This window comes from Parasteatoda tepidariorum, chromosome X1, assembly GCF_043381705.1.
Source record: "Parasteatoda tepidariorum isolate YZ-2023 chromosome X1, CAS_Ptep_4.0, whole genome shotgun sequence".
Lineage (NCBI taxonomy): Eukaryota > Metazoa > Arthropoda > Arachnida > Araneae > Theridiidae > Parasteatoda > Parasteatoda tepidariorum.
Genome location: NC_092214.1, coordinates 3,970,156 through 3,982,853, shown reverse-complemented (window position 1 = coordinate 3,982,853; position 12,698 = coordinate 3,970,156). Strand labels below are relative to the sequence as shown.

Genomic DNA, 12,698 nt, shown 5'->3' with positions numbered 1-12,698 from the left:
AGTAAACTAGAACTAAATAGTTTTTATCTTTTGAGAATTAATTTTGATTTTTTTACAGATTCTATTCTTCTTTTTCTTTTTCTTTTTTCACCGACCTTCAGTTTTTAAAACGCAATATATTATGCAGCGTAACCGTACGTGTCATTCAACTCCTTTATTTTTCTGAAGAAAATTAACATCCATGCAACACAAATGAAAAAAATCTTGAAAATAAAGTCGTTGAGACAAGAAGCCATTATGAAAACTCACACTCTGCATATAAACCAGCAATTAATGTAAAATATGTTGACCTCAACGCTATGTTTTTTTTCAATTGAAATTGATTTGGATTAGATTTTTAAAGAAAATAATAAATCCAAAAAAGGTTAAAGAAACACTAAAATCCCAGAAACAGGAATATACTTATCATAAAATCAAATCTATGCAGCTTTCAACTCATTATCATACTCTAAATTTTTACGAAACATAAAACGAAAACACTTGTCGCATTTTTATCATTGACCGAACAGAATTTGCTAGATATTTTTAAATTAGAGTTATAAATTATTTGCATTATTAAAAAAATAATAATTAAGAAAGAAATAAATAAAGCAATGGAAAATAAATGAATAAAAGCAACAGAAAATCCAAAAATACAGTTCGACTTGTATTATAAATAAAGTTGTTATAATTATTATAAATAGTAAGATTTAAATATAAGATTAAAAAATATTAAAATTTAAAAGCAAATTCTTTTTCGTGACTTCGATTCCGTTCATGAGAGCAATGATAAGTGGGAAGTTGTTTTTTCCTATTCTATCCTATTTTATTTCTTTAATGACTTTAATTGACACTCTTAAAGAAAATGCGCACAACTATTTTAATTATTTTAAATTAAAAATTTCAATAATGTTTCTAATAAACAAATGATATCTCATAAAAAATATCACAATAAAAATTTAATAATAGCTTTTAAAAATATCTCATAATCAATAAATGATCTTTTTAAATGGAGCACAAGTCATAAATAAAAAATGAAACACTCTAAATAACTTTTGATAAAAAAAATTTTTAATCAAAACATGAAATACAAAATGCATGTATAAACAATTCCCAAAGTACCTACTTACTACAAGCAAATTTCTTTCACGTATAATGACTTTTGGTATTTTGTACAGGTACTTTTTTTTTCAAAGCAAAATGTAGATACGAGGCAGAAAAAAAGAATTAATTGATTGAAACTATGCATTTTATGGTTGCGACCCAATGTCGCATGGTTGCAAAACAATGTCGCAACAGCAAAATGCCTTTTGATTGATTTTCGCTTGTAATTTTGATTGATTTTCAAGTCATATTTAAATCATTGAAATGTTTCAGATATTGCTATTTCAAATGCAACATATTATAGAAAATCTATACAACAATTTTGTTTATTAAAATCCCATTTTTAAAGATTTTAACAACTGGTAGCGTGTGTATCACTTGCGTTACTTCACTAAACAAGCAATGAGATCAGAAACTTCATCAAAATTTTATGTCTAAATTTAGAGTACTATATTAAAATAAAAACACATATTTTAAAAATATATGTACCCTTCTTTACAATAGAGTTTGAATTTATCACCCATAAAAAATTACAAAGGAATTTTGAGAACTTTCCGGGCACAGCGAACAACTAGTTAACTTTTCATTTTATGACGTACCTTAGTAGAATGTTAACCAAGCTTAAAGCCAAAACGTAAATATTTGCCTCATATCAGCTCTGAATATAAACAAAAACCGGTTTTGTAGCTTGAGATGAGGTTTCTCTCATCCTCATAAACATACGCAAAGTAGAGGTCTTTACGTAATAGAACCGGTTTAACCTCTCTCCTGGCTTCCTAGATCTCTTCGATATGAGGTAAATTTTTTCTTTGAAAACGGAACATTTCAGAGCTCCATCCCATTCCAGTTTTGTGTTCAGCCAGTGAAAGGGTTTAAAGCTTAATTTACGCTGAATTTATTTTTCGGAGTTTAACTTATTTTTCATTCATAGCTTAAGTTATTTTTCATTCAAAACTTAATTCATATTTCATTGCATGAGATAATTTCTTTCTCGTCCGTAGTTTTTAATTGATTAAACACTATACCCTGTTCTGTTCAATATGCCCTTTTTTTACATTTATTTTTCATACAAAATTTCTTCATAAAATAAAAGCTACGTCAATGATAAAAAATTTCGAGTTACCTGTTTCCACTGTCTCAAAAGAAAGGTCTTATCAATCATAAATATCTTTAAATTGAACATAGTTTCATTTGTTTTATTATTAATTTGAACGTGTGTAATAATTTTAAAACAAACATATTTTGATTATTATACTATTTATAAATGTGCCTATTAGCTCTGGGGCGAAAAAAAATTAGTAATTTTCGTTCTTAAATTTTTTTTTCTTCCAGAATTCTATGTTTACTTTACCATATGAATACCTAAACAATAGATAGAATACCTAAACAATTCTATAACTGCATTGAAGATTTTTGATGAATGTTGTTAATTTTGATGTTTTTGGTGTTGATGCTTAAAAGTACTTATTTTAAATTATCAATTTTTATTTTTACTTCGACATTAAGAACTATTCTTTGAAACATTGAATAGTTTATTATTTTATTTCACACATCAAAAAAATTTCAATAATATTACTTAATGCAATATAAAATGGCATAGCCGATTTGAAATGTTTGAAAAAATATTTTATTTTTGTAACTTATTTATTGCTTTATTTTAGAATGTGGACGGAGTCATATGCGTGATAGTAAAATCGTTGGTGGAGAAAATGCCAATTTCGGTGAACAACCATGGCAGGTAAATTTTCCTTGATATTAAAGTACAACATTTGGGAGGAAAAGTGTGATTGACTTGCAATTAAAAATATTGTCAATAAACAGGCTTTTAAAATTCCAGAATGTACGTTGCACACAGGAAACACATTCTAGTAAAAAAAAAAACTCATAATTATTGTAATTAAACTAAACTATATGAAATTTAAACTATTCATTTGGTAAATGTTTCCGTTTATATAATAATGATCTAACTGAAATTTTGTTTTTTAAAATTATAGTTCTCATTTCCACCCATTTAGTAAAAAATATAAAATTATGTTAATTTAACCGAATAAATGGTTCTTATGCCAAACTCTAAGAAGTCATTATAAAATTACCAACTTTTACCACATTTACCAAATTTTAATGCATATTTTAAAACTATATTTTATTGTTAATTGTACCAAAACCATTATCAAAGTGTTTCGGTAAAAATTACCTTGCATTTTGTTGTTTCAATAGAGCTTGAAAAACGGTAGATTTTTCTATATTCTAGTAGTTTTGACGATGCTTTTTCTCTAAAATAGAAAGTTGATATACAAAAAGTAAATCATAGAGGCACAGAGATGTAAAATTTTTAAATATACGACTTAATAAAAAATCTGATAATTCAGAAACTGTTTAACAACTTTTCTTATTCACTCTTTTCATAATTTTGTGCAAAAATTTTGTGCAAAAAACCCGCTAATAAACTGTTTGAGATTCGGCCAAATAAGTCCTGCTTTCCCGAATAAACTATTAGGATTGGCTATTATTTTTTCTGATTGCGACTACTCCCCTGGATTAAAAATCCTAATCTGTCAAAAACACAGTAAGTTTATTCTGATAAAGCACGTTTCTGTGTCTGATTTCGTAACTTAAAATATTCCCTGCACAAATTAATTAGCATATGAAGCGCAGTTACGTTAGGCGCTCAAACCATTAAGAGAATCTAAGTACGTTAAAATCCGACCATTAGATCAAAAGTTTTTCAAGATGTTCACTTTATATTTAGTGCATTGACATCTGATTATAAAACTCCTCTTTAAAAAAGTTAATTGCATAATTTATAGCAATAACTACACTTAAATATTATGAACAAATTACCAGTGCCATTGATGGAAGCATTAAAACTGACATGTTTTGAAGAATCACCCTCTAAGTTTTACTGAAATATGTTTTGTTTATTTGAATTTTAATGAACCTCTGTTTCACTATAGTAAATATTTTTTATAGGTAGCTATTGTGAAGCAATCTTTCCTGTACCGAAAAATTTCATGTGGTGGAGCTCTAATAAATCGTCAATGGGTAGTAACAGCCGCACATTGTGTTGCTAGGTATAATTTTTCATGCCTCAATAATCTGACTACAAATAATTTTTTTTCTCTATTTTATGATTTTCCTCAATACAAAAATATTAAAAAACCATTTTAAGCATATTACGCAACGTTAAATCTTCTGCTGTAGAAATGTTTAAATTGACTAAACAAGATCTGGTGTAGAAGAAACTTTTAATCGTATGAATTTAAACAAAATAAGTGTGCAACATTTTGATTGTTAGATGCATAAAATTGCACATTTTGTCTTTTTAGGAGTATTGTTCATAATCTTCTTTTATCCGTTGCCTAAACCTAGCGACTATGACAGCTTCAAGGCACATAAAAATTAATTTTAAAACTTAAAATATTTAATAAATTTCCTTGCTACGTGAAATACTGCATAATTCTATAGCTTAGAAACTAAAGAAACCCCTTGATTAAAATGTGGATAAATGCACTGTAAAAACTTCTGGATCAAATTGCGGTAGATAGCACTACATCGTTAAATCTATTTTTACCGTAAAATTTTGCGCAAAGAAAATCTGATGTGCGTAATTTTTATATACAGCAATATTTACTGTAAAATCACTTAATCACTGTAATTAAATAAGTATTACAATAAAAATTACTGCTTGAAATGTTACGGTATAATGGGTTTTACGGATGTAGCACTCAGGGTGCCTGTACTTTTTATCGTAATTTGATCCGAAATTCTTACAATATAGGTAAAGAGTAATAATGCGTGAGAATTAATAAATTGTAAATAAAGCCAACATCGCCATTTTTTGAAACATGAAGTTTTGTGCTGTTTTAGCTATTTTTGAGCAAAAGATTTATGAAACAATGAAAGAGACGCTGTCTCTTTGATTAGAAAACCACTGTCTGTAACAGGAAAATGACTTATCTCTATCAAGAATCGACTTAAATTGCTTGCTGTGGTTTTCGGTTTAAATAATAATTAATATTAAAGATATTTAAAATTCAAAAAATTGATGATGATAATTCTTAAATTCTATATTTAAAAGGTTTTAGCGACTCTCTTTGAAAACCCTCTAATCTAAATTTGTGACGTGATTTTATTAAAAATCCTTGCTTCAGGAACTGAAACTAAATGTTTATGTTTATATATTTTTTTTGGCATTGAAACTTTTCTATTCTTCGAATTTCTGTTTTGAACATTTGTAACTTTTTAAACATATATTTGAATATTTAAAAAAAAATTTTTTTGTTAAATTTTGAAAATCATTCGCCTGATTCATTCGTCGCTTCACTGCTAGAATTTTCATTCTAAAATTATAATAAAATAACCGGCAAAAGTCTGTCTATCCAATTAACCGTAAAGTTTTCGGTAAAAAACCATTTTTATATTTACGGTTTTGAAACTGTTTGCAACTGGTATGGTTAAAAAAAGCATAAATACAAAGCTACACGGTTTTTTAACCATTTAAAACTGTAATGGTTTCAAAACAGCAAAAAAGAAGTTTATCTGGACATTGGAGATAGTTTAGCAGCCATCTATGCGTGAATGAGAGTATGGTATTCTAATAGCCCAAGGACGCAAATTGAGGAGTTCAGGACATTGGAAACTCTTTATGTGTTGCAAGGAATGAAGAAAATATTGTGGTGTCAACGTAAGGACTCGAACGCCATTCCGTTGGCCATGAGAGTGACAGATTAGCCTGCTCGACTTATGTACCCATCTGCAAAGAATCAAGTGGCTTCTTAGGTGGGTTCGGTTGCACAATAAAATTCTGGTTGTTTAACCATATCAGGTGAAAGCAGTTAATGAACAGTTTATCCCACAGTTGACTGCTTGAATACCATCTTATTTATGGTTATATGATTGTTTTGTTTGAATATGGTAAAATAACAATTCAATAAATTGTTATTTAACCATTTTTTCCGAGAAATTTCTAACAGTGTGCAGGAAGTTTTAGTCAAAACTTTTGTAAATTTGACTAATGTGAAATTTTTCAAAGCATGATTTCTGTGCATAGCTAAAAAATTATTATTATATTTGATTTTACTGTTTTTGCAGAACTCAGACAAATGGGCTGAGAGTTCGCATGGGAGAACATGACATCAAGCAAACAACGGAGAAATATGCACATGAAGAAATGAATGTCAGGAGAAAAGTTGTAAACCCTGGATATAATCCTTCCAATTATCAACATGATATTGCTCTTTTACAACTGCAACGACCTGTACGATTCCGAAGACACGTGATTCCAGTATGCCTGCCACACTACAGCGAAGATTTTTCTGGTCAAAAGGCTACTGTTACCGGTTGGGGTCGAACACGATATGGTAAATATATTTATTTTTGATCTTCCTATATAATTTTAAAATATGCATTCATCAATATTAAAAATATAAAAATTGCGTCCGAATTTTTTCACTCATCTACTAATTAAACATAAAGTTTGTTTAGTAAAACAACTTTTATTTAATTTATGAATGTCTAAATAATAATTAAAATTTAAATTAATGCTTAAACAATTATAATGATTTTTAAAATCATTTATTAATTACCATAATTAAATATTGATAATATTGTAAATATAAAAATATTGAAAAGTAATAATATAAATTCCTGTCTTAGTCATTAACAGTTATATACATCACACTATATAGTGTTTTTTTTTTCAATTAATGTTAAAAGTAAGGGAATACGGGTTTTTATTTTTATCTTTCACAACTATATGAATTATAACTTTTACTATGAATATCCTAACAATATCATATAAGTTATTAATGTTAATAAAATAACATGCTGAATGGTCCGCATATTATCACTTTTTAGTTGAAGTGCTGTGCGAAAAATTCAGCTTTCAATTCAATTTAATTTCATATCATTTCGAAGTTAATTTCACATTTGGACATTTTTTAATTCATTCCCACATATTTATGTGGTAAACACATATTTCAATAAAAAAATTTCGATTTCAATCTTAATATTCTGTTTAAAAAAACAGAACATTTTTTACGCCCGGAGCTATCAAGTCGTAGTATTATGAATAAAGCAAAACAATGTAAATAATGCACAAATTAAAATACAGAAATGGACATACTATAGCTTTGATTCTATTAACAAGAACTTTCCTAATTAATAGACTAAGAATCTGATTAAGTGTCTGTATAATAAACTGAGGAAAGTTCTAGTTTATTGAACTGAAACTATAATATTCTGTACATTATCTGTGCTAGATTCACGTTGTTTTGTTTTATTCATAAGTAGCACAAAGTATATCCTACACTCATTTGAATCGTAGTATCATTTTTATATTTCAGAAATATAGGAGTTTTGACTTTTCTAATTTCAGCCCTTATTTTTGTTTAAAAATTCTTCATCTACCAATTAATTTTGGAAAAATATTTTTCGAATGTAAATATCGAAACGGTATTTTCAAGACACTTTTTTATCATACATTTAAATAGTTATAATAATCCTTGACTTACTTTAATAATTGCTTAAAATAATTAAAAATGCGTTTTACATAACATCTCATAAAACATACATATTATAACAGCTAAGAAATAAAGCGCTCCCCTAAATGAAAATATCAGACAAAAACTATGGAACACATTTGTTCTTAAACCTTGTACTATTAAAAACAATTCAAAATGCCACAAAATATTCATTGTCTTCTCAAAATAAAAAATTCACATAGATAATTTAGAGAATCAATTCTTTTCTTCTCTTGGAGTTCACTTAACACTGAAACGACATATATGATGGTTGAATTGTAACATTCTCTGTGATTGAAAAAAAATTAATTCTAGACAATCTCTTACGCTACAGAGCCCCAGTTTTTCCAATTCTTATACGCTAAAGTGCCTATTTCCAGTTGAAAATAATTATATAAGTTATATAAAAATAAAATATTTTCATAAAATAATTTGGCAAACAACTGCAAAACCTTTCCTATAAATTGTCCCTCGTGGTCAGTTCTAGTTCTTGCCAGAAATTTATCTTACAATAAATTGCTTTTGTGTTTTCAATTCCGGTAAGCCCAATGCTCTTTTGGGCCATTCAGATTTGGAAAATTTTGTATCTGCCAATAATATTTGTCACTGGTCAAAAAATTTACTTTACACCCTATTTTTGACAGGCTGTCTAGCTGTTTCTGGAACTAATGAAAAAGCTGTGTGCAAAATTTTATTCCATTATAAAAACTTAATAAAATTTCAGCAAGTTTAGTAAGAATAATTTTCAAATCATTTTTAAGTAATTTAAAAATTATGTTTTGAGTTAAAAAAAAATATGAAAGAAATATGGGGCCAAATATATGACCAGATTTTTTTAAATTTAAGTACTGAAATCATATTTACTAATTCGCGACTATCTTTCTATTTTGGGAGATTGATATCCAAATCTTTCAAAAAAATATAACTATGCAGGAAAAGTACGTTTCTGTGCCTGGTTTCGTATCTTAATTAATATTTAGCACTTATTAATATTCTCAAGGTCACCCTTCCAAACAATTAAGATTGTTACATTAAAAAGTAATTCAAATTGAAGATTAAAACAAAAGTTATTCAAGATGATTCTTCTTTGCATAGCTTTTCCAAAAGTATGAATTACGGAAATTTAATTAATCATTTGTGCAAATCAATTGAGATATTTATGATCTGATCCTTGAACCATTTAGATCGTATCTTTGTAAAATAATCCAATCAGGGTTTTGATTTTATCCTCAAACATGCATCTTTATAAATTTAAATTAAGCAATTCGTCAAAAATTATATTAAATAATGGTTTTGATTTAGGTGTTCGAGACTCTCCTGGAATTCTTCAAAAAGTTGAACTTCAAGTGATTGACCACAATGAGTGCCAAGAATGGTATAAAAGCATTGGAAGAAAAGAAACAATTTTTCCAACTATGGTATGCGCTGGTTTTAAAGAAGGAGGTAAAGATTCGTGCCAGGTATGTTAAGTTGAGAGTGGAAATATAGCTATTATTTTAGACTTCAATGAAATTTATTTTGAAATATATAGATCATTAGGAATTATGATTAAAGGTGTTTTGAATGTAAAAATTAAATTACTGAAAACTAAAATATAAAGCCGAAAGGAAAACACACCTGTCAATAGAGAAACTCTAAAAGGGAAATCTAATGGAAAGAGAAATTTAAAGTTTTTCACGTCGCAGCCAAATACATGCATGCAATTTCCCTATTTGTAACCAGACTATGTTTCTCTAAATTGAAGCAAATTTTTAACTTTTTTTCTTTCTAGAGATTAATTTTGGACATGGTAGGACATTATTTAGCAAAATGTGAAAATTGCTTAGGCTAATTACGGTACATTTGTTGATATGAATTCAAAATTCATCGAAATTAAATCCTAATGTAAAAAGAGTCAACTTAAGTATTGACAAAAACTTCACAACTATGAAATCACAATGATTCAGTATCTTAACCCTAAATACAATGCGTTCTAATATTAACACCTTGCAATTATCTTTGAAAATGTGAGTGTTCCCCTTAAAGATGAGTTAGGCTACCTCATAACAAGAATAACCATACTTTATTTATATATAACAAATAATATTTAACATGATTTCACTTTAATGAAAAAAGAGATACAATACCAGATCTAAATACTAGTAAAGACTTTTTAGGTTGACCTTTATGTGGACATTATTCTTATATGCTGACAAAATTTGCATTAGAAACTGTGGTGACTCCGGCGATAAAGCATTGACCTCTCAATGAGATCATCCAAGTACGAATCCCAATGGCGGCTGGTCGGTACAAATATTGCTCCCTATTTACAATGACCTCAGTACTGACATAAAATATTCTCTGCGGTAGACATAATCACGAGTTAGAACCCTCTTGCCATCTGGGTAACCTTGGGAGGTTTATATAGTTTTCCACTCCATGCAAAGCAAATGTGAGTTAGTTTCATAAAAAAGCCCTCTACAAAGGCCAGTTTCTTCCGAAGTTTCATCTAAGAGTTCCCTTGCTTTCTATGATGACTTCAGAATTGCAAGGCTACTGACTGACAGACGTAAGCCCAAAAAGGACTCGGCTGCTCAAAGCTGGTTATAATATATTATATGATTATTATATAAAGTTTATTTAAAGTTGTTCTTTACATTATAAAAATGTTACTTATCTCATAAGCAGTAATGTGACTTTAATATCTGACAAGGAATTTCTAATGATAGGAACAAACTGAGGGGGATTACTAAATAAGGCAGAAGCACAGAAAATGAAACTTAACTTTTACTTTAAATAATATTGCTCCATATAAATCATTGAACTGGGACAACTTTGGCATCGGATGCAATCGTATAAAAATATTGCAATACTAAAAGAAGCAATGATGAATTATATTTTGTATCACGAATTGTCACTGAATACAGAAAGAAAAGTCTTCGGAAAAGTTGCCAAGGCTTATCTGTCTACAACTTAGATCATCGGCAGCTTACCTTAAAACCGTAACTTGACAAAAACGTTCTCCTTCGTATTAATATGAATTGCTATTCTAATAAAATCAAATCTTTACTAGTTCAAAAGTTTTATTCTTCCTCCTAATAATACCAACACCTAGGCTTTTTAACTTAGGTATAAAAATTTAAAATACTGTCTTGTTTAGCTGATCTCTTGGAAGAGAATTTGAAACATTTCATTTTAACGCCACTAAGTGACCTCACAACAGACCAGGGAAGAAGGATCACACAATATCAACACAATAGCTTAAGCCCATTCACATATCAACACAATAGCTTAAGCCCATTACATTATGTATTTTGGCCGTTAGTTAAACTTTATATTAGTTGTTGTTTTCTTTTTACACTGTTTTCGGTAGCTTTACATGAAATCCTTTGATTTTTTTTTTTTTTTCGATTTTTTTTTCCCTTTCATGTTTTATTTTTTTCATTTTAAGTAAGAATGTGTGCAAAAACAAATATAATTTTTTTCAATCAGATTAAAGTTATTTAAAAAGAAAGAAGATAACTTCAATTTGTGAAAAAATTATTTTACATTTAGTTGTTTTATTTCTATATTTAGCATTATTATTTCTTGTAGATCTAGTGGTATTTTTACTAAAAAAAAATTTTTTATCGGTAGTTCCATAAATGTGATTTTTTTATTTCCCAACTATCCAAATTTATAAATATCCAAAAAGATTAATAAATTTTTTATTAGTTATGTTTTTATACAAGTATTTATATACTATTTCTGATATAAAATATTGATTTCCTTTGAACCATATTATGGTACAAAACCAGCTTCTTCACAATATTATTGATTCAAATAGATTACACTCTTTGGTTAGTTTGACATTTTCAGATTAAACAAATTTGCTCGATATTATCATTAAAATAAGGACAATATTATGGTTCAAACTTAAAACAAATGCTTTCATTCATGGTTCATTACTTATATACTCATCTATTGATATGTATTACTAATTACTTTAAATGGTAAGCTCCGCAAAGATTTACCTCAAAGTAGCAGGTAAGTTTTTTATTTTTTATAATTTTAAATGTCTATGGCAAAACCATTACTGCGGAAAATGATTTGGTATTGGTAAGTATAAAGTATTTATCTCATTAAAATTCTTAAAACAAAATTTAGTATAATTTCTAAGTGCCAGATTGAAATCAATACAATTTTTTGAATAAGCCATTTGATTTTAAAGATAATAAATATTTGTTACGGCACATACTGTTAGCGTATAAACTTAGTTACTCAAAGTAACGGAGGTAGCTTATGCAACCAATGGAGCTACGTGAGTTATGTACCCGTTTTTTAATGGTTATTAAATATATTTCAAGTATTACTTACATGCACTTATTAATAAATACATAATTTACAGTTGTTATTACAAAGCTAAATCAAAAATGCTTTTTATTGCTCAAATTACTATTTCATCAATTATAATCATTTTATTAATTATTTTATTAATTAATTATTAATTATACTTTCAAACTAGAGTGGAAGTATTATTTATGAAATTCTATAATTGTTATTTCTACTCAACTTTGAAAGTTGTTTCCCCAATTACTTTTTGCCTCATCTTGCTTTTAAGGGGGATTGTTAAATATTAAGATAGAAGTATAAATCATTTAATCAAAAAAATAGAAAATTTACTAATTTCTATTTTCGTTTAATGTGGTCATTAAACAGATTATTATTTTTCAAATATCTTTCATCTGATTTGAATTTCATACTCAAACAATTTGTATTAAATTGATTTGAATTAACAATTTGGATTAACTGCAATTTGTCTATATGCTTATCATTCATCAAACTTATCGTCTCCGAAACCATTAGAAACATTTCTTAAATTACTGAATAAGTACTGAAAGGATCGTTCTGCATGTTAAGATGTACAAAGATACGCTATTACTCTCAAGAACATGGTCCCAAGTGTAACATTATTGCCAAGATAATAGGAAGAACAATTATTAATTCGACTCAATTGCTGCGCATTTTCAGTTCCTCTAGTTAAATCAGAGAACTTTTAGAAATTGGATAACGGGATTTGAACCAGTGTTTGCAGACGAACACTGTTCCGCAATTTTTTCTAAAACTGTTTTACTG

At 27.9% G+C, this 12,698-nt stretch overlaps 2 protein-coding genes across 2 annotated transcripts in view; one reads left to right on the top strand and one right to left on the bottom strand.

Moving 5' to 3' along the window:
• The window catches only part of LOC107450407 (uncharacterized), a 477,566-nt gene that overhangs the window by 399,278 nt on the left and 65,590 nt on the right, over nucleotides 1-12,698 (bottom strand). The gene's annotated exons all lie outside the window — the stretch shown is intronic.
• The window catches only part of LOC107438529 (trypsin-1), a 63,263-nt gene that overhangs the window by 47,738 nt on the left and 2,827 nt on the right, over nucleotides 1-12,698 (top strand). Inside the window, exons 4-7 of the mRNA XM_043040643.2 lie at nucleotides 2,745-2,821; nucleotides 4,054-4,154; nucleotides 6,175-6,443; nucleotides 8,907-9,064. Of these exons, the coding sequence (XP_042896577.1) occupies nucleotides 2,745-2,821; nucleotides 4,054-4,154; nucleotides 6,175-6,443; nucleotides 8,907-9,064 (605 nt within the window). The remainder of the gene's footprint in view (nucleotides 1-2,744; nucleotides 2,822-4,053; nucleotides 4,155-6,174; nucleotides 6,444-8,906; nucleotides 9,065-12,698) is intronic.